The sequence below is a fragment of the Exophiala xenobiotica genome (genome assembly GCF_000835505.1).
Source record: "Exophiala xenobiotica strain CBS 118157 unplaced genomic scaffold supercont1.1, whole genome shotgun sequence".
Lineage (NCBI taxonomy): Eukaryota > Fungi > Ascomycota > Eurotiomycetes > Chaetothyriales > Herpotrichiellaceae > Exophiala > Exophiala xenobiotica.
In genome coordinates this window covers 3,323,898-3,347,915 of record NW_013562494.1, presented here as the reverse complement: position 1 = coordinate 3,347,915, position 24,018 = coordinate 3,323,898, and the positions used below count along the sequence as shown (strand labels likewise).

The window sequence follows — 24,018 nt, the reverse complement described above, 5'->3', positions numbered from 1 at the left end:
CTTGAGGCCATGATGAGCTCATGCATCATAAAATCGAGTGATGTTGAGCCGGGAAGGACAGTGGTTCGACTTATTATAATCTACTAGTAAGTCAGGCTAGGCTGGAGGCCATTACTACTAGTAGTACTGACATTGACCGGCCAATCCATACCAGGTAATGTACCAGGCAAGGGCTCCGTTCTGCTTCAACCACTAGGTGACTACCACTCCCTAATCGACCCATCCGGCCCATAGAATTCCTTACACTGCCAGGGCTCCGTCGTCTTCGCTATGCTCCGCACCACATCCTCATTGATTTCAATTCCCAATCCCACTCCCGTTGGCGCCTTGACGTATCCATCTTCGATATTGAACACGGTCTGATCGACGAGGTAGGTGTTCAGATCCTCCTCACCTGCTTCCACGTTATAGTGCATGCCCAACGACATTTCCTGGATGACGAAATTCGGAGTGCACAAGTCGACCTGGATGCAAGCGGCCAATGCAATCGGACCAAGCGGACAGTGCGGTGCAATCGCCACGTCATATGCCTCCGCCATGTTTGCAATGCGCTTGGTCTCAGAAATGCCGCCCGCGTGAGCAATATCCGGCTGCAAGATATCGATGCTGGCATCCTCAAGAAACCGCTTGACGTCCCATCGCGTGTACAGGCGCTCGCCTGTAGCTATAGGGACAGTGGTGAGATCGGACAACTGTTTGTACCCCTCTGGATGCTCGACCAGCAGAGGCTCCTCGATAAACAGAGGACGGTACGGCTCGAGTGCTTTGGCTAGTTGCTTCGCCATGGGTTTGTGCAAACGGCCATGGAAATCGAGCCCGGCGTCCAGACCGAGAGCTTTGACCGTCTTGAGCCGTTCGATCGTCGAGTCCAGAGCAGATGGCGAGTCGAGCCAGTTGATGTCCTCGGTGGCGTTCATTTTGATGCACTTCAGACCCTGTGCAAGGCGTGCTTTGGCTGCGACTTCGATATCCTTCGGCCGATCTCCGCCGATCCATGCATAAACTTGCACCTTGTTGCGGACCTTGCCGCCTAGGAGTTGGTAAATTGGCGCTCTCATTCTTCGCCCTGTACGATACTAGTAGTTAGATGGGCCGGAGACCAACAGAAACAAAGACGGACACACCTTTCAAGTCCCACAGAGCAATATCAATGCCAGACAGGGCGGACATGAAAACCGGACCTCCACGATAAAATCCCAACCTCCATATTGTCTGCCAGATATGTTCAATGTCACTGCGACGAACAATGTCAGCCACTTTCGTCTGTGGCAGTGGACGCAAAAGACCTACTCTGCTTCATAGCCAATGATACGGTCTATAATCTCATCAAGTGCACCTTCAATGGCCTTCGTATGACCTTCGAGGGTTGCTTCACCCCAGCCATAATTCCCTTGATCATCGCAGATCTTGACAAATAGCCATCTAGGCTTGACTCGGAAATACTCGATGCTTTTTATCTTCGCCAATGGCATGCTAGGAACTTCTGGCTGAAGTCCTCCATTGGTTTGGCCAGCCAACGCCTTAAGTTGGTCCGTCGCCATGATTGTTCACTCTGCTTTCGCAGCCGACTTCGCCTCAATATGAAAAGAATATGCAACTTGTCGCAGGAAGGTCCTGGTTGTCAGTCACCGATCCAACTGGCCTGAGTATACTTGCAAGGTCGACAGTGCCAGACAGGCGTCGGGATACTAGCTGTGCTTCTGTGACACGTTCTGATCAATTGACGCCGATATTGCACAAGGACGTTTTGAAGGGGCACACTGCGAATTCAACACTGTCGGCATAAAAAGCTCCAAGTCCGTAGTCGGTCGTCATTTTCCCGGTTATGCGAAGATGACCGACTCATGTCCCCCACAGGCAAAATTCCAAGCATCATTTGCTGTGGCGTGGGGGTCGAGGAACCAGGATGCAGGCCTAATAAAGCTGCAGTTGCTGCTCGTCTCCGCCTTTTCTCCTCCACAAGATCAACCAACAGGCTTTTGGCCCGCCACAGAAGTTCCCCCTCAGCGGGGTGTTGATCCAAGAGAGCAAATTGTCTCTACAGTACAGGTCAGGGAAGGACATGGTAGCCTCCAGGCTGGCGTTAAAGATACTCTTCAGTGTCCAGATGCGTCAGGAGTCTGTTAACGTAGTTCCAGTCGAACGACGGAGCTTTCCACATTGGTCGAAGTACTTCAACTCCGACTCGCCCCCCTCAGAAGCATGATAGCATTGCGAAGACGCTCGGCCGCTTCATGCAGTAATTCCCATCTGCAATCACGAAAGGCAGTCTCCAGGATTGCCAAAATACCCACCACGTTGTTTCTGCCATCTTTGATCGATTCCAATTGCTGTGGAGACTTGACCGCGCCGACGGTTTGCAAGAAGGCTTGTGCATCCTTGACCACGGCTTCGATCTGGAATTCGCTGCCGTCATGTGCCATATTCAACATCGAATGGCCGGATCCGTGAGACAGAACAGAACCTGCGCTCGGTGAAGATGCCGGTTGAAGGAGGCTCGGAAATGGTCGAAGAACCCCATCCAGGGCAAACCCATACGACCACACAACAAGCGCGGCGTAGTATATTGTCCAAGGTCTCACCAGTAAGTAATCGTCGCGAGCATGATAGAGCCTTTTAGGATCTCTGCTCGGCAAAATAACTGATTTCAGAAGCTGCAGGGCATGGTAAACGCCGACCGTAGCCCCTTGGCCTTTGGACCAGTCAAAGATTTTGGCTTTGACCCTTTCGTAGTCCGGTCTACTGACTTTTCTTCCAAATAGCCTCTTTATGCCGGCGAAAATCTGGCAATCCCAGGATTCGACGTGCATCGCCATATGACTCATATGATACAGCACATCAGCGGTTTCTGTCATCGCCTCATCTGCAGACCAAGAATCGTTTTTCTGCCATGGCAGGGCAGCTCGGCGCATATGCTCGATGTTCTCGTCGAAGTCCTTTTTCCAGAACTCAAAGGCTTTCGTCAATGGGATCCTCCAACCGTCCGGAACTCCCATGGTCGAAGACACGCCTAGACTGGACACTTGAAGGTCCCGTTGGTGCATATGCCACGAGACGGACAACAGGCCTGCCATCAATATCATTCTTCCAAAGGTATTCGTCCGGACTTTGCGACCAGTCAAAGTCTTCTTGAGCCCATCCAGAAACGTCGTCGATTTTATCCCATTCGCATGCAAGCTGGCTTCGACTCGGCCCACCTCGGCTGCAGATGTGGCAGACCAGAGAGCATCGTCGCACGGCAGTGGCAGACGTATCTCATGAACAACCATCATCGCTGCGTGCCCGAACATTGTCGCGTGGACTGCATCCAGATAGAAGGCGGCAAAAGCGGCTCGGCGGGTGGCTTCCGCTGTAATCCAGCGACTCCACCATTCCTCTGGTGTTGAGGGTACGCGAGCAGAGTCTTGCTGAGTCTCGATCAAAGCTGTCCCGCGGCGCATCAAGTTAATCGTGGTTGCGTGATGTATGTGGGCTCGTTCGTGCAACACCCTAGTTGCGCTCGTCTTCTCAAATACCTCTAGGAGAAGCAATGTTTGTAAAACCCACAAATTCGCTGGCGGATGGAAATCGTTATGCATGAAGACTTGCCATCGCAGATGCCAGGCAATGAACGTTGCCAAACGCGCAGCTGTGTCTCTCGCTTGCCTCCCATGAGCCCTGTCCAAATATACGGCTCCAATAGCCATAACTGCTAGTAGCAAGTATTCGTTGATGTCATCCGCCGAGAAAGTGGGCTGGTGTAGGATGGGTAACTGCGCGTGAAAGTGATACCAGTAGGACCCAATGTAGTGTTGCATAGACCGCAGGCTCAAGATGTGTTCCTCGGCATCCAGGTTGCCTTGGAATATCTCGTCTCTGAGCTGTCTCAATGACAGGTTGTCACCGTCGTGGAAGCGTGATTCCATCAGAAAAAGGAGTGATTGGCGTTTCGCCAGCGATAACAAGTTACTGTTTACAGGCAGCTCAGGAAGACTTGTCGGGGTGCCCCCCGAGCCATTTGGTACCAAGCCAGGATATGCCGCGTCCATTGCTGTATCGGCAAAATAATTTGAGTAAGTCGTATTGCCAAAAATGTCGGAAGGGTTGGCAAAGCCCATTCCGGGTTGACCTGCCATCGAGAAGGGAGCTGCATGTAAGCCAGCGGCTTCATCGAACAGCCAAGCCGTGAATTCATCTCTGATGGAGACCGGCGAATCGTTGAAAGGCTGCTCTCCCAGGCCGGGCATGGAGTACGCCCCAGTCGATTGGTCCTGCATTTGCCGGTTGCCCGTCGTTGGCATCGAAACGTTGGCATGCGTCGTAGAATTGCTCAAAATTGCTGGGTCGACATTGTCGAATGCACCATCGCCAATGCTATGCGACCTTTGAATTGAGAAGGAGTCTAGTGACGCAGCGTGAGAAGCATAATTGTCTGCTGGATTCTGAGATTGGGCCGCTGCATGAGAGTTACTTCGGAAGAATGGCTGACGTGAGTGGGCATTGTTTTGAGATTTTGCAAGACCGTTCGCGCCGTTACTGTCAGGGCGTGTCTGCGGAATGATGCCTTGAAGATCCGTGACGTTACTTGGACTTCCTCCGGAAAAGGACGTCCGACCCAGGACAGGAGAGCGAAGGGTCTCGGACGGGGGTCTTGGAGTTGCAAACACATTGGAATTTGGAGAGGAAGGATCATTCAGTCCACCATTGCTCACAGAAGACCTGGGTGAAAGGGACTCTCGATTTGGGTCTCGCTGTTGTGAAGTGGACTTATCACGGTTGTCGTGACGGTCTCTGTGACGAATGCAGAGATCTTGTCGTACAAAAGTCCGTGTACATCCTGGATAGTCACATTTGAAGATCTCCTTGGGATTATCTGGTCGGTGTCAGCAGTTGATACTAACACCAGCAGTACCTGCAGAGACTCACGATTCAACTGGTGGCGATATAAGTGTTCGGCACGAGAGTAGTCGCGTCCGCAGCCAGGGTGCGTGCACTCGAAACGACGTCGAGGATCCGCTCTGCTCGAACGCCGCCTCGTGTCTGAGCTGGGATTCGGAGTAGGATCGAACGGACTGATGTTGTACGGCGCACTGAGCGTGGGGTCAAGACGTAGGCGTTTAGGGTCCGACATGTTAATAGCTCCGAGTCTGCAAGACCAAAAGCATGATCGTCCGGATGTTGAATGTGATTGACTCAGGCGCGCGGCAGGACTGACCCATAGAAGTGGTTGATCGGACAGGAATCCGTTCGTGGAGCGGCGGAAGGTCCGCACTCTTCACGATACGAAATGATGTCAAATCGGCGGTCATTGTAAGCCGTGGTAGTTGGACGCCATGACAAAACTAGTGACATCGAACATTGACATGGTTCGTACGGAGTATTGATGCAAATATGACTGACTACCTCGGAGTAGGAAGGGGAGGTGATGGAGGAAAATTCCCAGGTGCCCAGCCACCCAACCAAGGCACGTGACCAAGAGGAGTTCTTTCCCCGCGGAGTCCAAGTCGGTGCTTGGCATCAATCTTTCGCCGTGTGGAGAAGTTAGACCAATCAGATCACTGGGAAAGGGCAAGACGAGGTGGACGAGTCAGCGTCCCCCTCTCGATGTCGCAAAGGAAGCAAGTATACCGGACCTAGTCAAGAGGCAAGTGGTACCTGGTGGATTCTTCTTTCTAGTCTCGCTATATACAGAACAGTTGTTGGACTTGTCATGAGGTGCCCAAGGACGACATCACATTTATGAGACTGGTCGACGAGTGTCGAGCACCCACCCCTGCAATCCACAGCAGCGATGGATCGTCTTGCAGTAGGTCGCTTGTTCCATCTAATCCAATTTTCGCACATACTCCACGGGGCCGTCGTACACATGACGAGCCCTGACATAATAGTCGACAATGGCAAAAATCACCACCGCGCCGTAGATGAGGCTGGACCAGTTCATCGCCTCGACTGTGGGATTCAGAGAGGCGGGGAAGAAGGCAAAAATGAAGGCGAAGATCAAGAACACTATGGCGAAGCCGTTCAAGAAGAGTCCCACCGATCGGGAGAAAGTGAATTTGGCCGGAAGGAGAGGTAGGTGGCACAGGCGTCGCCAGAAGACAAGGCCTGTCGAAGCAATGTAGGAGGACAGGATGGCCACGAGGGAAAGCGAGGTGATGTTGTTCAACGCAATGGTCGACCCAATATTGATCAAGGACAGGAGGCAGGATACAACCCAGGAAACCACGATGGAGTTCATTGGAACATCCCAACCAGGCCGGACCTATACAAATCTGGGTCAGTCCATGTCCTTACGCAATTTGCAAGGATACTCCTACATATGCGAACCAGGAAGACAGAGGCATGCCTTGGTCACGAGCAAAGGACCAAAGCTGACGAGAAGCCGTTGCAGTGATTGATAGATTGCAAAACATGGCCATAAAGATGACGAGAGCGGAAAGCACCGAAGCACCCGCGTATGACTCGGTCGCGGTGTAGAAGACGGCGATGTAAGGTTGTCCGGTAGGCGAAGAAATGACGTCGTCGAGGTTACCTAGAACGGAGCAGAACGTGATTAGAATGATCCAACCCATTGCTCCGTTGAGGACCGTGGTGGCGATCATGCTCTGTGGTAGCACTCTCGACGCATCTCGGAGTTCTTCGGACATGTGTACGGCACCATCTGCACCCAGCAGTGGAATCATGACTGCCAGGACACCCACGACTGCAGACAGACCGTTGCTGCTCCAACCGCCATAGTTGTTGAACTGGGTGAAGACGTCGTGAGCACTAGCTCGAGGGCCGAGGACCCAGAGAGTGATCAATACGCCAAAGAAGCCGAAGATGTGGACGATCAGCACAATGCCTTCCACCAGCGGCAGTTTCTTGACGAGGAAAGTGTTGAAGATGACGGAGAAGGAAGCGACCGCGAATGTCAACAGTGTCCCGTGCCACCGTTCGGGAACGTAGTCTGGATAGTTCAAAATCGCGAGTCCCTGGATTTGCGTGCCGGCCAAAAAGGCTGCGCCATCGTCAGTGCCGTTGGGTTGCAGGCGAGATCTTTTCCTTACCAGTATTGGCTGCACCAGTTTGCCAGCCCAGCACACACAGCCATCCTGGAAACTGGTCAGACATGAAACCATCCAAACATGTTGATCTCCCTTACCGACGATGAAGCTCATAAACTTTTGGTACTTCCTGGGTGCGAACTCGGATACCCAGTGATACTGCCCGCCTGAAGTTGGAGCCCTGTGGTAGTCGTTAGAAGGGTAGAGGTATGATGGCTGCTCTGGGGCACTCACATTGAAGCCATCTCGGCCATGGAGGTGTTCACGGCGAGAAAACCAATCCATGCGACAAGGTACATCCATATCAGCCCAGCTGTTCCACCATTAATGAGACCGATTATGGATGTCCTAATCAGGTATCAAAACAGACTCCTCGATTTTACTACTGCAAGATGACTGACCCAAGCATTGTCTCCCAGCTGGCCATAAGGATCATGGAAAAGCCAAAAATGGAGAGGAACCGGAAATTTCGCTTTCACAGGTTAGCAACAGTGAAGCTCTCGGACAATGGCACTGCTCACTCTCAACTGCTGAGCCTTGCCCATGCGGAACATGTCCCTCTGGTCATCATGCGTGCCTTTTTTCTCTGCAGACAGATTCTGGTTGACGACCTCCAGGTCAACCTGGGAGGTGAGTACGGCGGTTTCTTTGGGCTGTGCCATGTTGGGTATGCGACAGTGATAGCCGGTAGAGGCCTGAGGATAACGATATGCGCAATGGAAGAAGAGCTTCGAGAAGCAAAAACGCTGTGCTCGCTAAAGGACCAATATGTGAAAGTGACCTTACACTGATTCTCTGCGGGATTAAAAAGAATTAGATGGTCAGAACTGAAGACAGGAAAGCTTGCTGCCATGTGTCGATCCCAGGGCCATGTGGCGTTCGATGCCGCAGCTCTTGACTGGCTACTGCTCATTCAAAGGGCTCAACACTAAGCGAGGGGTTTCGACAATTTTAAGACGCTATAAGTGATCAATGCAAGCCAAAGAACCAGGGGTTATGAGAACCTTGAACACCCTTGCTTCATTGAGGCAAAGGTAAAGAGTCCGAGCCCCCAGCTAGACCTCCACACTTATGCTTCACCTCAGACGATAGTGATGCTGGAAGTCGATTCCATTCCAGGGCGATCGTCCTTGCAGGAAGACTCGAATTATCGGCATCCCGGCTGCTGTCACTAGCACAGGAAAGCCAACGAACGCGCCGAAGGCAGCCACGGCGCCTTCTGTGTGACAAGAGCTCTCAGGCTCTCGGATGATGGCTCTCTTGGCCAATTGGGGCACCGCTGAGACTCTCGGATCGATATACAAAGAGCTCTACGATTGGCACCACTCTTTTATTGGAGTCTGGCAGGCTTGGCACTAGCGCAGAGTCTCCTCGAGGTTGGCACTGCAGGGCAATCAGATTTGGGCTCGTCAGGCCTATGAAGAGAGAACGATTCCGATATTTGTGCTGATCCAACTGGCCGAAGGTACTTAAAACCTCGGAACATGTCTCTTTTGTCGAAAGTAGAAGCTGCTGGGCCAAAACAGTATAACACCCGTGAGGATGGCCAGGGCGCTGTCGAAAATAGCTCGAGTTGTATGGACAGAGAAAGACGTCAAGGATGTCAGACAACAACTTGATGGAGGGTGGTGGGGACTTGAACATTGGCGACATTATGGCACCATTGGCTTCCTCGCCACAGATGCATCAGGTCACTAGGCTAAAGCTAGGCACAGCTGTCAACTTACCTACTCTGTAAAGTCTGTCGGGTTCCTTGCAAACACCCTTGACTGATGTGAGTCGGAGGAACCGAAGTCATGACCACACCGTGATTCTACTGGTACCTGGGAGCATCAAGTCGCTCGACCCAGTCGATGTAGCCTCCCAAAACTCTGTTCCGGCGCGTTGGCAAAGCAGTTGATGTTGGCCAGACGCGCTAATGTAAGAACAAGCGAAGGAGGGATCGATAGAGAGGAAGGACCAGGGCAGGGGGCGAAGGCTCGGGGAGAAGGTCTAACCGTCCCTACCGACCGAGCAGCTATTGGCAAAGCGAACTATTCAGGCCTCCGGACGGATACCCAGGTGGATCGACATCGGAACTTGCCTTAGCCGGTCAGTAGTGTCCTGGCGCAACAAACTACCACAGCTCTTCTCTCCTCTCATCAACTGAGGGAGACCCTTTTTCCGAAGATGGAACAACCGACGAGCCCATCTTCGTCTTGCTGCATTTGCTTTTTTCGTCTATTCTGTCGAAATCGCCGAAAGGCAGCCACACAATCGTTTGATTAGATGGTTGGGCTCACCAGGCCTCACTAGCCCAATATGCAGCTGACAGCATTGGCATGTGCGGGCCCCATCGTCCCGGGTTCAAGCTGCATCGAAAGCTCTTCCAAAGTCAAAAGTGTGAGACGATGGAGTTACTCGAACCTTGCACGCGCACCGTGACCAAGATAACCTTTATGCCCTGACCTCAATCACGCTCGATGCATGCGAACATGGGCGAGGGAGTCAGACTAGCGAATGAACTGCGATTTACCAAGATTTGGGGAGGATCTCCTTCTGACTCCTCCAGAAAGGCTCTCGTTCTTGGAATGTCCACTGGTGAGAAGACTGATTGCTCAGAGCTGCTTCCCACTCCATTCAGCAATGCATGGCATCCGTAAGGGGCGTTCTATTTGACCTACTGACCTGACATTCCAGGCTGCGAAGTTCGGAAGTATCGTGTCTGCACAGGAGACAGCCAACCAACCTCTCTCACTGCCGGTCATCCTCGTGTCATTCGTGTCGATCATTTCTCGAGGCAGTGGGAGAAAAATAGCCGATCCGCTCGTTATGCTTCCCAATCAGCGCCCAACGGCCGCCCAGCCAACGCTGGCAGCCGAATGGACTATGGCCCTCCACGCTAATGCACCATCGAAAAGTCTTATCGAACGTCGAGGCCTGTCTGCAGGGACGCCCCACCCAACAGCAAATCACGAAACGCCATGCCCTTGTTAACTCAAACGAAAAAGATCTCCGATGCTAGGCGTGAAGCAAGTATTGCTGAGCAGTGGCTTTCAGAGTCCAATCATGGCTGACCCAGGTGGAATGGATGCCTTTCCCTCTCCTCCTCAGATATCTTGGGCATCCGCAAACGGCAGCGATCGACCGATGTCTCTTGATATACGCATTGCTCCATATTGTCCTCAGCACCAACTTGAGGCGTTCTTATCGCGCAATAGCTGACATCTCCCACACTACCGGAAACGCCAGTCGTCGAACAGGTGCTTGAAAACCGAGAGCTCGGCCAGCTTGACTTTGCCGGGCCGCTTCTTGGTAACCGCCGCTGCGTCAGGGCATCAATTAACGAAAAGCCACAAATCTCAATCCGCAACCAGGACGACGACCAGGGTCTAGGTTCATACCGCGTCTCAGTCGCAGCCCTACCTCGCCTTCCCTCCTCATGCGAAGGTCCTCTAAGCATACGTGTACCAGCAGCCATGGAACTATAACGTCGTTGACACAACACCCCGGTCCGGCTCCCAACCCTATCACCTGCGGGAGTGCGCAAAGTCATCGCTGCATGCCGTGCGGGACGTCCAATTGACCACTGTGGAAGTCGTGGGTAATCTTTTGAATACCCAGTGCTCTATCTCACGTTGTCAAATACCCTCTCTTTGGATTTTTGAATTGGCGCCCAATTCAGCACCCTCAGCTACACCATGGCGGACACTGGCACAGGGAATCGCTTTTCTCCCATTACCCCAGATGACCACGCAGGCTCGGTCTGGATATCTGCTTCGCTATGTCTTGTATATTCTGTCATCACCTTGGGCTTGAGGGGACACCTGCGCAGGAAGATATATGGCGTGGACGACTACCTTGCGTTTGCAGCAACGGTACGTCAGGCGCGCGCGCCCATTTTCTTCGCGATCCACCACTGACGCATCCGCTAGGTCATCCAAGTTGGAGAGGTCGCTGCGATCATGGTTGGGCTCAACCATGGACTGGGTAAAACGCAGGACTTACTCCGCCAAAGTGAATTGGAAAAGGCCAGCCGCGTAAGCACAGCACGCAGTTTTCATGTTCGTTCTCGGCTCATATGACTCCCTAGGCTGCATTTGCTGGCGAACTCATGTTCATCCTAGCCCTTGCCGCAGCCAAAGCATCTACACTATATCTCATGCTAAGGCTATTCAATCTGAGCGGCCCAAAAGCGACCAGTCAAGGTCAATCGAGAACATTCTACTGGGTGGGCCTCTCTGTTCTCGCAGCCATGGGGATCTGGGGCCTCCTTTCCGTGATAGCAGTCTCTGTTGACTGCCCCGTATCGACCTTCATTCAGGGAAACTCATCACAATGTTCTCACCAGGTACGTCATGCCGAAAAAGTGGTCGAGAATCCTTTTTGCTGACAAGGCTGCAGTTTTTGCGTTGGCAGCTGATCACTGCTTTCGATGTGGTGACAGAATGCATCTTGATACTGCTTTCAATCGTGATCGTTCTGCCCGTGCAGATTGCTTTTGTGCTGAAATGCCAGGTGGTCCTTGCCTTTGCTTTCCGCTTGCCGTAAGTTATGGCATTCTCACGGCGTTCAAGCACCTACTAAACTCTCCTATAGCCTCGTGGCACTGTCGATCCTCCACCTCAAATTCATCTCCGAGTATACCACATCCAATAACCCGGGCATTGATCTGGTCCCCGCGCTTGTTCTTCAGCAAGTCCAACTCTGCTGGTCCCTCATGTCGGCTACGATTCCAAACCTCAAGTCCTTTGTCAAGAGCTTCAGCAGCGGCTTCGGCATCCAGCTGGATCCTGCAAGCACACAAGCCTACAGTTCATCGGGACGCTATAACCGATCGCATGGATATGAGCTCGGCTCGGTGGGGAAAGATTCCAAGTCACGGTCGACCAATCGATCATATCATGACATTGAAGAACAGGGACCGCTTCCGCAGCAGGTGCGGAGTGGCGGCAAGACCAGAGATCAAGAGTCGATCGACAGCGTTGGCAGTCAAGACCATATCATACGAAAAGATGTTCAGTGGAATGTTCGTTACGAGACCGATCAGGGCAAGATCTGATCTGATCTGATCGCCTAGTTGAGGAGGGTGACAGTGTCAACGTTACGATTTTGCCTCTGGATGAGGTGCTCCTGGCGTACGGAGGGACTACTGTGTATAGTGTGGGCAATGATACGGAGTACGGAAGACTGTACTATTGGTCAGTAACAGCGAGAATGGGTTGGGAGTAGAAAATTCGACGAGGCTCATGCACTGGAAATGGTCTAAATGTACGGGAAGGAGTACTTGTGGTTTGCTGGCACATCACAATGGTGCAAAGATAGACTGGGGACCTCACGAAGTATTCTAAAACGAGGTCAAGGACGACCGACTTCGCACAGCTAATATCGGGCGTGTACATGTGTGAGGATGGTTGGAATTCCCATCTTGTTAGTCCGTACCATACTGAGATTGCTCAGCACGCCAGTGTGCTTGTTGTGACTCCTATATGCCGGCAATTACTAGGTAGGTGGCAGTCGTACTTTTGCTCAACGCACGATCACGCTCGATCGATGCCTGAAGTCGTGCACCTTATCTTTGGGCGATGCAAAGTGGCTTGAGCAGCCATCACGCACTGTTGTTTAGCTTGACTTGGCCTTTTAACACAGTACCTAGGTGCTTCAGTGGGGGTCATGGTCCCGAGGCCGCACCTGTTTGGTGTCTCCTGGGTAGTGCGTGTATGTTAGTGCCTCGATGTGCTGGATCCTCCACGATCTTTTCTGCTCGCCTGGCCTCGGCATATGCTGGCACGTCTAGTTAGGACTTTTACAGTAGCTTCATCTCGGATCGCCTTGAGCTAGCAATCTACCACAGTACGTGTAGGTCTCGCGGAAACTTCTCAACTACTTGGATCAAGCCATCACAGTACTCCGTAGCTACAATACACAGTACTGGAATCCATCTGCATCATCCACGAGGAATTCTACCCGAGAGTGTTCCAACCATTGACCGGCTCGAACAAAAACGAGCCCTAGCTCTCTCGGGTCTGGGTCCAGATACCAGACACTGTACAGTAGTACAGCACGTACACAATTTTCCGTCGGAAAAAGCAAAAGGACACCTTAACCACAACCACAACCACAACCGTCTCTCTAGGGTGATCTCGCCAAGCACCTTCCCAAAGAGCCGTAGCATCAAACTTTCTGCCCGTTCAAACATCCAACACCAGGATCAGCGTCCATCGCCCAGACAGCCTAGCACTGCCTAGCCTAGCCCTGCCCCAGCATCTCGGCCAAACCTGGGGAGGGCACGCCTACTGTACGAGGTATTGGAAATTCCACATCAGCGGATATCGATATAGTCCTTCACCCTACGGAGTACCCATCAAGGATCAGATATCGGGCGGCAAGGGGGTGTGTTCCATCGATTTTGCTGTTCCTTGGACCCTCCCGACTCGCTTGCTTAGGAGGACCGTTTCCCCTGGAGGCTGGAACTACCACTTGTCTTGGCCACGCGGAGGTGCGCTCGACGCGTACTTGCACGATCTGACTTCAAGCAATCAGAGGTCCTCATTCCTGGAGACGTTTAGGAAGGACCTTTGGGAGAGGTATCAAGTTAGCTGGGGTAAAACTCAAGCAGGCTCTTCACCATCCAGTCGTTGAAAAGACAGACCGGGAGGCCAGGTCCCAACAGCAAGTACGTGCCACGAATCACGGCAAACAGTGGTTTGTCTTTGCAGCCTCTATCGGTACAGTACGAGTTCCTGCTCTGCAGTGCACTCGCCCGTTTCCGGGGGTTTGCCCGTGAGTACTCCGCCCTTGCAGGGAGTGCCGACAGACGTCCAAAAAGTGACCCAAAAATCAGCAGAGGGCGACCAATTGACCCGCCACGAACAGTCAGCGTGGTCACGGCCGAGCACGGAGCTCACTCAACCTTGCGCTGACGACGAAAAGCATTCCACATGTCCCGATCTCCATTATCAGATACTACACCACTCCTTCCGCAGCAGACAACCACAAGTACCGTCGGACTCGTTGGTTCTGCGAGCTTCACACTGCGCCGGGCGCGGTTCACCGACCTTACTGGTGCAGCACGCGCAACGTCTCTCGCCTTCTGGGATGAAGTGCTCTTCGGCCGCCTGATACATCCAAAGCGGCATGAGTACCCCTTCGACTCCGACAAGTACTGGTACCGGCGGTTCATGGTCGACTGGTGGGATTGGAGTCATGTCTTTCTTGTGACGACGGAGAAAGACAAAGGCCAGCGCGAGATAGTCACCGGACTGGCCCACTGGAGCAGGATTGCCCCTTCGAAACGGGAGAATCGAAAGGCTGGATGGGAATTGGACTGGTGGGATCCAAGTAAGTTCAATGTTTCGTCCTTTTGTTCGTTGTGACAATCTGGTGCCTACATTTATCGTTGCTGCTCGCGCCGCTGAAAAGCGCCGCTGAGCCAGCTTCTCCACTCCCAAGAGAATCCATAACCCATGTCGAAGCTCATCACGACTGAGGTATTATGAGGGGACTACAGTCTATGATTCGAGCCCCTCGTCTCCGGATTCAAGTCTGTTCCAAGAGATGTATCTGACGTCGCTCTTTCCAGGACGACTCCTCAAACCCATAGCTGGATTGGTGGCCAAGATCATGAACTTCTTCTCGCCTAATCGCGCCGCGTCGCCTCAAGACGAAGACATTGTGGAACAATCCTACGATTTCCTCGATCACGTCTGGGAAGGAGATCGCGCCGAGTCGTGGTATCTGGAGTGCCTGGCAGTGCACCCGGATTTCCAAGGAAAGGGACAAGGACGCGCGCTGGTTGCGTGGGGTCTGGAGCAGGCACGGGAAGAAGGTATTGCCTGCAGCGTCATTGCCGCCGACGGGAAGGAAAGGTTCTATCAGACTTGCGGGTTCAACATTGGGCCTGTGGGTAGAGCTGGCGAGGGGGAGGGAAATCCCTTGAAAGACGTTGCTGGGGGGTTGGTGTTCTTCAGGGACAAGGAAGGTGTGGTCGTCCAGCAGAGGAAGCCTGGCGTCTGGATGGAGGGCAATGGAGTGTTCGACTGGGAGGACTGGCTGAGAAGGACAACCAAAAGCAGTGAGCAGGTATGATCGAGAACGTTTGCCTCATCGGGCAGAAGATACAAGTCTCAGAATACCGAGAAAGATGCGGTGATGGTCCTTGCATTTCCTCGACATTGGATCATATGCCGTCCACCCAGCCACCTTATCGGAGAGAGCGGGAATGAGGTGATCAAGCACCCACGCTACCTAGGTACCTTAAGGTAAGGTATGCAGCCAGCTCCCAGCTCCTGGGCAGACAGTCGCCCTTTTGCTTCAGTGGCCGACACGAGAGCTGCTAGATTCTGCGTTCCATGAGCAGTACGGAGTATCTTACCGACGGTCGAACCTTGTCGGCGACTGAACAAACAGCTACTTACTGTAAGCATTGCTAGCCTTGTCGAGGCTATCATGATCTGTCTGAGGGCATGGCTATAACATGGCCTTGTCTCCCCCACGTCCCACTGTATGAGACTGTGACCGCAGAAACGAAACCAAGAGATTCATCAGTGGCGTGGATGACTTGCTTGCGAGCCCGGCCATTTGTTGTACAACGCAACTTCATTTATGATCTGTAATACTGCCAGCCTGGCGCATTCAGTGTCCACGAGTGGTGGCATCCAGGAAAGCAGAGCACATGGGAAGGAGCCTGCGCCTGTGCTTGTAGCGGTCTTTATTTTCATGCATTAAATATTCTACCTCCCTCGACATCGTATCTTAGCGAGGGCTCGAAGAGGAATGAGGTTCGGTGGACGTCGTTCGAGGTGGAGGAACTGATCGCAAGAGCGATTCGATTCGACTCGGTCAGGTCTTGGGGGAGGCATGGTGTCTGTCGAGGCGCAGTGTGTACGAGGCTCAACCTGACCATCTCGCTCACCGACTCAGAGGGCAATCTACCGGTAGCGTGACAGGCACTGATATCGGCAATTGAAAGAAGTTGATTGTGAAAGGGTATCAAGTCTGAAGCTGTAGCCGCTTACTTTTCCCCCGGATTTCAAGGGAAGCGCAGGAGAGGGGCGCTGTGGAAGCTGATTGATCAGGTGAGGCCGTGGGGGGGAAGATGGCCAGCACTAGCCTAGAACTAACCCCCATAATGGCCCATGATGGCCTAGTGAGCGCCCCAAAAGGTGCCCGTAAACGCCCCCACGACCTGAAGAACCCAACCGGCTTAAGGACCGACCATGCCCGAGGGACTCCTACACCACCATCATCCACTCAGGCTACTAAGCATGGCACCAGCCTAGTCTTCGCGCTGCCCAGATGCCAAATGGAAGTTCTTCTGCGTTATTCAATTGCCGATCAGCTATGGCGGGGTTGAGATGTACGTGTAGGAGCGGCTATCACAGGATGCATAGGCAACTGGCATGTGCCGCTGACTTCATGCTTGCAACGTCGACCCCGGACAAAAGGTGATCGATTGGCCTAGTATCTTCGCTTCCCTCTCTCCAGCATGGCATCACGAGGGTGAAGAGACACCTGCCCGGACCCCACACCATTCATCCCCTGCTTCTTTGATCAAATTCAACACGAGGAATAATGCCCCCCATCTCCTCTCCCTCACATATAAATGCTGGCCCTCGCAGCTCCTTCCTACTGCCTCTGTACTCGGGAAATCAAGAGCCTCGCTTCTGGGACAGCAGCCAAGAAACCAGCAAGCTTGAGACGATATCATTTTGATTTGCCATGGCCACTTTGGACGATAAGAGAACGCCGATGGCCCACGACGAAGATGTCGAAACCGGTCGTCCAATTATAGAGATCGTGGACAAGAAACATGGCGACCGAGCTCTTTCGATTGTCGGAACTGATCGAGTCGACCTCACTGAAGAAGACGTGAGTTCAATATCCAATATCCAATGTCTATCAAGACGAGGCTCTTGTTACTAATATTACCTCCAGAACAAACGAATCAGAAGAAAAACCGACCGTGTGATACTTGTCGTCCTCGTCTGGATTTATTTCCTTCAAATCCTCGACAAATCTGTGCTCGGCTACGGCGCCCTCTTCGGCCTGCAGAAAGACACCCATCTCACAGGGAACCAGTACTCACTGGTGGGATCTATTGCTCCCATCGCACAACTCGCCTGGCAACCGTTCTCCTCCTTCCTGATCGTCAAAGTCCCGCACCGGATCTTGATGCCGACTCTTTGCCTCGGATGGGGCATCGCCCAGGCTTCAATGGCCGCGTGTCACAGTTTCAGCTCATTGATGGCTGCACGATTCTTCCTTGGCCTCTTCGAGGGCGGCTGTCTGCCATTGTTCAGCGTCATCACCAGTCAGTGGTATCGCCGAGCTGAGCAACCCATTCGAGTCGCAGCTTGGTATGGTACAAATGGTATCGCCACGATCGCGGCGGCAGCACTCTCTTACGGCTTGGGAAAAATCAAATCCGACGTACTGGCAGAATGGCAAATCATTTTCCTCTTTGTCGGCCTCATCACCATCATCTCCGCACCGTTTGCTTGGTGGTTCCTCGACAACGACATCCCCTCTGCCCGGTTCTTGACGGAGCACGAGAAGGCACAAGCCATCGAACGCCTACGGGCTAATCAGACGGGCACTGGCAACCGAGAATACAAATGGTCTCACATTCTCGAACTTGCTCTTGAACCCAAGACCTATCTCTGGATTGGAATGTCACTCCTCCTCAACGTCGGTGCGAGCGTGACCAATACATTCGGTCCCCTGATCCTCTCGGGCGTCGGCTTCGACAAATATAAGACGTCTCTACTCAACATGCCGTTCGGAGCCATGCAATTCATCGTCATTCTCTTGGCCTCGTATGCCGCACAAAAAGCCAAGCTCAAATCTGCCATCCTTGCTTCGCTGATGCTTCCGGTCATCGCTGGTCTTGCAGTTCTTTACTGTTTGCCTCGCACCTCGAGTGCAACGGCAGGCCTGCTCGTTGCCTACTATCTACTCGCGTTTCTCTTTGGCGGGAATCCTCTGATCGTTTCATGGATCGTTGGCAACACCGGCGGCAGCACCAAGAAATCCGTCATCATGTCGCTTTACAACGCTGGCTCATCTTCAGGCAACATCATCGGTCCGTTGTTGTTCAACAAGAAAGACGCCCCAGCATACCATCCCGGTCTGCGCAGCACGCTGGCGATTTTCGTCACTCTTTTCGCCGTCGTCATTATCCAGTTGGGCAATCTGATGTTCCTGAACAAATTGCATGCCCGGAAGCGGGTGAAGAATGGAAAGCCTGCCAATATCAAGGATCATTCGATGGAGGACAAGTATGTTGCTATGGACGAGGCAGATGGCGGGCGGAGATTGGGTGACAAGGCATTCCTGGATTTGACCGATCGCAAGAACGACGAGTTCATGTATATTTACTGATGGATGGCGGCGTGGACACAAATCCGAGCCAACTCGCCGAGGTTGCTGACAGAGTCAAGCCTGGCTGAGATGCGGCGTTACCTCGATGAATCAAGTATATAATATACTATACCCATGAACGTTTTCAAGTATCCCATCCGCCAGCTTTGACCGCTCTCCACAGGCTGACCGCTACTTAACTACTGTACTGTAACCAGAGTGCCCGGAGTTGCCGCCGATTCCACGCCCGGTGAGTGTCCGAGATCGTCGGCCTTTCCCCAGTTGGATCTTGACGATTTCCACAGTGCCACCTCACAAAATGCTACAGACCTGCGATATGACTCTTTCCTCCTCGATTATCTGCCAAGTCGGTCTACCCAGACCATGTCGACGATCCTGCGGCCGATTAAATGGTTTTATCATGAATTCGGAATCGTCTCGATCCATGAGACTGGTCGAAATGCCTACTTCATCATCTTGGCAAGGACTTGCCGCATGTTTGCCTATGGCACGAATTCGCTGATCCTCGGTATGTCGTCCTCTTGACTCCGACTTCCCCCACCGTCGAAGTCACCAGGTTAGTCCCTGGTATTAACAATGATGATGTGTGATAGCGATCTTTTTCTCGGCGCTGAAATACACGGACCACCAGATCGGGCTGTTCATGACCCTGACGCTGCTGGGCGATGTCTTGCTAGGTACCTTTCTCACGCTGGTCGCCGACCGCGTGGGTCGGCGCAAGGTGTTGATGGGAGGCTCGCTTCTCATGGTGTTGACGGGCTTCATCTTTGCGATATTCGAGAATTTTTGGATCCTATTGCTGGCCGCGATATTGGGAGTGGTCAGTGTGACAGGGAGCGATTTTGGGCCGTTTCGGAGTATCGAGGAGTGAGTACTCTACCAGACCCAGAGGGCCCCAGAAGGGGTCACTTTGGCTAGGTATCACTACCTACGCGTGAACCGGGGATCTGCTTACGGCGCCATATAGATCCATGCTCTCGCAACTGACGACACCTTCCTCGAGGGCCGATGTCCTGGCGTGGTACGTCACCACCTCGACGCTTGGATCCAGCATCGGCAGCGAAGTATCGGGCAGGATAATCCATTTCCTGGAAGGACGTGACGGGTGGACGTCGGTTGATGCCTATCACGCCTTGTTCTGGGTCTACACGGCCATGGGTCTGGTCAATGCGGTCTTGGTCCTGCCGCTGACGGAGGACTGCGAGCTGCAGACCACGGCGGCGGACACGTACGTGGAGCTTGCGCAAGACGAGGGACCAAATGTCGAGGCAATGGAGGAGCAGCAGCAGCGACAACGACACGACGGTCAGGTTGGCGTTCGCGTTCCCATTGCCGTTCCCGACATCGAGTCCACAGCAGCAGCTCGATCCGCACCTGCTGCTAGTAGCTGGCCGGCAAGGATTGGATCGTGGTTCGCGCACCGGCTGGCTCAGATCTCGGCGCCGACCAGGGCGGTCATGTACAAGCTATGGTTCCTGCTGACGATCGACTCGCTGGCCGACGGCATGGTGCCGTACTCGCTGACCAACTACTACTTGGACATCAAGTTCCACCCGGCCAAGTCGGCGCTGGGCGATGTCACGTCGGTGAGCTACTTTCTGGGCGCTGTGGGCGCGGTCTTTGCAGGCCCGCTCGCGCGCAAGATCGGGTTGATCAACACCATGGTTTTCAGTCATGTGCCGTCGTCGGCGGCTGTCTTGTTGTTCCCGTTCCCGCCGGCCTTTTGGCTCACCGCGGGGCTTTTGCTGGTCAGGGCCGGTTTGAATAACATGGACCAAGCGCCTCGGTCGGCGTTCATCGCCGCCGTGGTGAAACCCGAAGAGAGGACGGCCGTCATGGGCATCACGGCCATGATAAGGACGCTGGCCGCCATGGCGGGACCGACGGTGACGGGCGCCTTGGCCGCGGACAAACACTTCTGGATCGCCTTTGTCGTCGCGGGCGTGTGTCGGCTGGCGTACGATTTCGGCCTGTATGCCATGTTTGTCAATATGAAGCTGCACCAGCACGAGGACGACAACAAGCTTCAGCCTCGGCCTCTTGCTGGGCTGGCTGGGCAGCCGAATGGCCTTGGCCGGCGCGACGAGGAGGAAGGTATGCACATGGAGATGGAGAGCTTTGCTGACTGTGACTCTCACTCGGCGCGGAACAGTACGGAAATGGTCGACGAGACCAAGTTGGAGGAAAGTACGGGGAATGGTGGTCTCCAGTTGCCCGTCACGGGAATTGAAAGGGTCCGGAGCAGAAGTCCACATCGATCGACAGCGATGGATTGAGTATACTAGGGTTGCATTGGACTATCCTCACAACGTGCCTACCTACGTGGCCCCATCGTGGCTCGCACTCTAGGTTACAACGTTCTATGAATCTTTGTCTTTGAGTCTTCCATAGACATTCACACTCCAAGCCATTCAAGAGCCATCGTCAAATTCAAGATCATGTATCATGCCTCTTTTCGGTCAACACACAGATTATCCCAGCATCCTTTCGTGTTCCTTCATGCAATGGTCGTCCTCGTCAGACGTCCGCGTAAATGACGTCCTACCAGCCATGGTAAATGTCCATACTCTCAAATCGTCTACCAGTATGGTATATATCCATATACCCTCAGATTGTATAGCGGAAGAATGTCGCATTGTCGCCCTTCTCCCTCTCCGCGGCCTTGTCCCGGGCCGTGTAGTCGACGGGGTTCTTGTACTCGCGGTCCCGGCGGGCATTCTCGCGACGCAGATACACCGTCATGAAGATGCTCAGGCAGGTGCTCATGGTGATCATGCCGATCAGGATGGCGTGGCCCTGGGTGAATTTAGGAGAGTCCTTGGACAGGTAGATGAATCCGGAGATGGCGCCGCCGAGGTTACCTACATAAACAGAACATGGTCAGCGACGTGACTGGTGCCGTCAAGATGCGAAGGGAAGCGTGGCAAAGCCAAGTCAAGTGGAGAGAAGCAAAACAAAAGCAAGAAAGAAGAATGAGACTTACCGAACCCGACGTGCATGGCTATGCCGACACCACGTTTGACTGAGCCGCCGATGTTGTTGCCGTTCCATGCAACACCTTGGGGAACGTTTGGGTAGATTCCTGCCGCGAAGAAGAAGCAGCCGGTGTACTTGACGTGGGGGTTTTGTGAGGCGATGAGCATGACCAGCCCAATCAGCGCGACGCAGTTGAAGCCGATCATGAAGACGCCCCGGGTCTTGAGTCTGTCTGCGGCGAAGCCCCCAGTGATACAACAGAAGCAGGCGACGATGTAGGGCGGCACGGTCATGAGTTGGGCCTTCTCGTTGGTATATCCGAGTGTCTTGACGATGGTGGGCAGGAAGAGCGAGATCGAGTATAGCGGAGTGTAGATGCTAGCGTATGGTTAGAAAATCGGTGCGCGAGGGTAGGGTAAAGGCTTCTTGTACCCGATGGTGATGAACATGTGGACCCAGATCTTCCAGTCCTTGACCGCATGCCAGAAATACTTCATGTGATATTCATCGGCGAGGGAGCTTCGGTCATGCTCGAGACGCCGAGTGACCTCCTCTCTCTCCGCAGGAGTGAGGAATTTGGCGGTAGATGGGTAGTCGTTCATGACAAGGAAGGCAACGCCGGCTGAAGAATCAAATCAGTAAGCCTGATTCATATAAGATGATCGCAACATACCAATGGCCAGGGTCATCAAGCCTTCGAGGATGAAGATCCAAGCCCAGCCTGATTTGCCACCGATTCCGTCCATCTCAATAATACCACGAGCAAGGAGGCCACCGAAGGCACCAGCAGCTGTGGCGGCGGAGAAAAAGATTGCCTGTCCATATGTTAGAGGCGCTGGCCTTGAACCACATCAACGGTTGTTGGATGTCACTAACCATTCTGAGACCGCACTCATGTCGTCGGTACCACCTATCATTCACCTCATCAGCCTGGTCCTCCATGTTGGGATTGTTCAGGTGTTGGGAGACTTACATTGTGATGTAGAACGTCACTCCCGGAAACAGTCCACCCTCTGCGATACCCAGCGCAGCACGAGCGGCGAGCAGTCCAGCGTAGTTCGAGACAAGACCCATAAGAGTACAGCATACCCCCCAGGCGACCATGATGGTTGGGATCCAGATCGAAGGACGTGTCCGTTTCATCATTAGGTTGGATGGTATTTCGGCGGCGACGTAGAAGGGGAAGAAGACCGCAAGTGCAACCTATCGTTGGATTAGAAACCACTCATCCCCGTGGGTAGTTGCGGCGGGAAACCAACATTGTAGTCCAAGCCTGACATGCCAAGGTCCTCTTCCAGGCCGGCAAGACGAGCATTGCCGATGTTCGTACGATCAAGGAAAGAAAGAAGATACAGGAGTGCCAGGAATGGTAGGAGAGTCCAGTCCAACTTCCTGATCAGCCTTTTGGTGGCCTTCTTGTCGAAGCCGCCGGCTTCCTGCGAGCTATTTGAGGCCGTTTCCACAGTCTCGACATCTTCCTTGGTACGGAGAGGCTCGACAGGGACTTCGACACCTGAGATAGCCATGGCTAGTAATGTAAAGAGAAGCGACAAGGGCACTAGGGTAGACGGAAAACAGATTCTCGTCGAGATGACAGGAGAAAAGTGGAGGTAAGCTGAAGGGAATAGGACGTTGGACAGGATTCCGGGTCAGAACAGGTAATATATAGATCTCTGTGCTGAGCACCATGATACTCACACCTGCTGAGGATACACAGATGGCTTCTGGTGCACAATAGCCCACTTCCCCGTGCAACATTGGCCACCTCCACGAGTCTCCAGTCCCTTGTCCCCAGGTCCACCGACCAAGCGAGTCTGATTTCGCCAGGCCCATGCATGGTGCCAATTCCCAACAATTACAGGGAAGGGATTGCCAACAATCAGCTCTTCCTGTGCCGGACGGAAGGAAACCAGGCTTGATAGGGAGATTAAGTGGACTTACCTGTGGTATTATCGAAGCCCAACGTTGCGCCCAGGCATACCGCAGTACAAATCCGATAACAAACATGCGATGCAGAGAACAGGCGTCCCTGATAGCGAGAAATGCCATCAGGTGGTGCCGAGGATCGTGGCTGAACTTGGCACAGATGAGCCCTCTTCTAGCAGGTCAGGTCTTGTGCGTGAATGTAGCATGGAAGACCGTCCTTCGGGGGGGGAAACCTAAACACACGGCATGAAACGTGCGATATATGGCGAGAGGTACCAGTTCGAGCAGGTTCAAGGGCCGGACAATGGTTCACAAGCCTTCATTGGCTGAAATGGCACGGGTAGACATCCATCACGTTGACGGACAGGCGGAGACTTGTCACATTGAGGAGGTTACAATCTTGGCTTCATGCACCATGCTCAGCCGCGCCCGGAGTACGAACCAAAATGGGCCTTTGCGTGAGAGATGACAGCCTCGAGAAGGGACAAGAAAGGGGAGAATACTAGGTAGGAAGAGTGGAAGAGGGAGAAGAGGAAGAACCTCCATGGCTGGTATTTGAGACGCTTGGTGCCAAGCCCTTGGTACCTCGGCACGAGCGGCGCCAAGACAATCGAGCCTCCGCCTTGTCGCTCGCAGATCGCGGACGGACGCATCTACCACAGTCCTCCGTACACAGGCACACAGATTCTCATTTGCTTCCCCGGTTCTTCTTTCAATGAAGTCCCCACTA

General features: G+C 53.3%; 8 protein-coding genes across 9 annotated transcripts; 4 read left to right on the top strand and 4 right to left on the bottom strand.

The window, feature by feature from the left end:
* Positions 1 to 200: 200 nt before the first annotated feature.
* Positions 201 to 1,541, bottom strand: PV05_01305 (uncharacterized protein; the record flags this gene model as incomplete). The annotated part of the gene is made up of 3 exons (XM_013466278.1): positions 201 to 1,066; positions 1,125 to 1,234; positions 1,291 to 1,541. The coding sequence occupies 3 exons, from the start codon at positions 1,539 to 1,541 to the stop codon at positions 201 to 203; spliced, it is 1,227 nt and encodes a 408-aa protein (XP_013321732.1).
* Positions 1,542 to 2,174: 633 nt separating this feature from the next.
* PV05_01304 (uncharacterized protein) lies at positions 2,175 to 5,110 on the bottom strand (the record flags this gene model as incomplete). Its single annotated transcript, XM_013466277.1, has 2 exons — positions 2,175 to 4,852; positions 4,906 to 5,110. The coding sequence occupies 2 exons, from the start codon at positions 5,108 to 5,110 to the stop codon at positions 2,175 to 2,177; spliced, it is 2,883 nt and encodes a 960-aa protein (XP_013321731.1).
* Positions 5,111 to 5,616: 506 nt separating this feature from the next.
* On the bottom strand, positions 5,617 to 8,424 carry PV05_01303. Of its 2 annotated transcripts, XM_013466276.1 has the most exons (7): positions 7,547 to 8,424; positions 7,427 to 7,497; positions 7,260 to 7,373; positions 7,124 to 7,206; positions 7,029 to 7,073; positions 6,297 to 6,979; positions 5,617 to 6,241 (listed from the first exon to the last, which is right to left on the bottom strand). In XM_013466276.1, the coding sequence occupies exons 1-7, from the start codon at positions 7,685 to 7,687 to the stop codon at positions 5,804 to 5,806; spliced, it is 1,575 nt and encodes a 524-aa protein (XP_013321730.1). In that variant the 5' UTR covers positions 7,688 to 8,424; the 3' UTR covers positions 5,617 to 5,803. The 2 variants fall into 2 exon arrangements, with proteins under 2 accessions (XP_013321730.1, XP_013321729.1); XM_013466275.1 differs by having other exon boundaries at positions 7,260 to 7,497.
* Positions 8,425 to 10,088: 1,664 nt separating this feature from the next.
* On the top strand, positions 10,089 to 12,586 carry PV05_01302 (uncharacterized protein). Its single transcript, XM_013466274.1, has 5 exons — positions 10,089 to 10,882; positions 10,940 to 11,044; positions 11,098 to 11,355; positions 11,409 to 11,551; positions 11,604 to 12,586. The coding sequence occupies exons 1-5, from the start codon at positions 10,706 to 10,708 to the stop codon at positions 12,064 to 12,066; spliced, it is 1,146 nt and encodes a 381-aa protein (XP_013321728.1). The 5' UTR covers positions 10,089 to 10,705; the 3' UTR covers positions 12,067 to 12,586.
* Positions 12,587 to 12,815: 229 nt separating this feature from the next.
* PV05_01301 (uncharacterized protein) lies at positions 12,816 to 15,414 on the top strand. The gene is made up of 2 exons (XM_013466273.1): positions 12,816 to 14,345; positions 14,587 to 15,414. The coding sequence occupies exons 1-2, from the start codon at positions 13,946 to 13,948 to the stop codon at positions 15,090 to 15,092; spliced, it is 906 nt and encodes a 301-aa protein (XP_013321727.1). The 5' UTR covers positions 12,816 to 13,945; the 3' UTR covers positions 15,093 to 15,414.
* A 1,096-nt stretch (positions 15,415 to 16,510) lies between these two features.
* On the top strand, positions 16,511 to 18,500 carry PV05_01300 (uncharacterized protein). Its single transcript, XM_013466272.1, has 2 exons — positions 16,511 to 16,874; positions 16,941 to 18,500. The coding sequence occupies exons 1-2, from the start codon at positions 16,725 to 16,727 to the stop codon at positions 18,384 to 18,386; spliced, it is 1,596 nt and encodes a 531-aa protein (XP_013321726.1). The 5' UTR covers positions 16,511 to 16,724; the 3' UTR covers positions 18,387 to 18,500.
* Positions 18,501 to 18,690: 190 nt separating this feature from the next.
* On the top strand, positions 18,691 to 20,806 carry PV05_01299 (uncharacterized protein). The gene is made up of 3 exons (XM_013466271.1): positions 18,691 to 18,894; positions 18,980 to 19,253; positions 19,354 to 20,806. The coding sequence occupies exons 1-3, from the start codon at positions 18,750 to 18,752 to the stop codon at positions 20,660 to 20,662; spliced, it is 1,728 nt and encodes a 575-aa protein (XP_013321725.1). The 5' UTR covers positions 18,691 to 18,749; the 3' UTR covers positions 20,663 to 20,806.
* Positions 20,689 to 23,165, bottom strand: PV05_01298 (uncharacterized protein). The gene is made up of 7 exons (XM_013466270.1): positions 22,622 to 23,165; positions 22,336 to 22,565; positions 22,239 to 22,272; positions 22,036 to 22,177; positions 21,795 to 21,984; positions 21,370 to 21,740; positions 20,689 to 21,247 (listed from the first exon to the last, which is right to left on the bottom strand). Exons 1-7 carry the CDS (start codon positions 22,886 to 22,888, stop codon positions 20,994 to 20,996), a joined length of 1,488 nt encoding a protein of 495 aa, XP_013321724.1. The 5' UTR covers positions 22,889 to 23,165; the 3' UTR covers positions 20,689 to 20,993.
* Between the last annotated feature and the right edge of the window lie 853 nt (positions 23,166 to 24,018).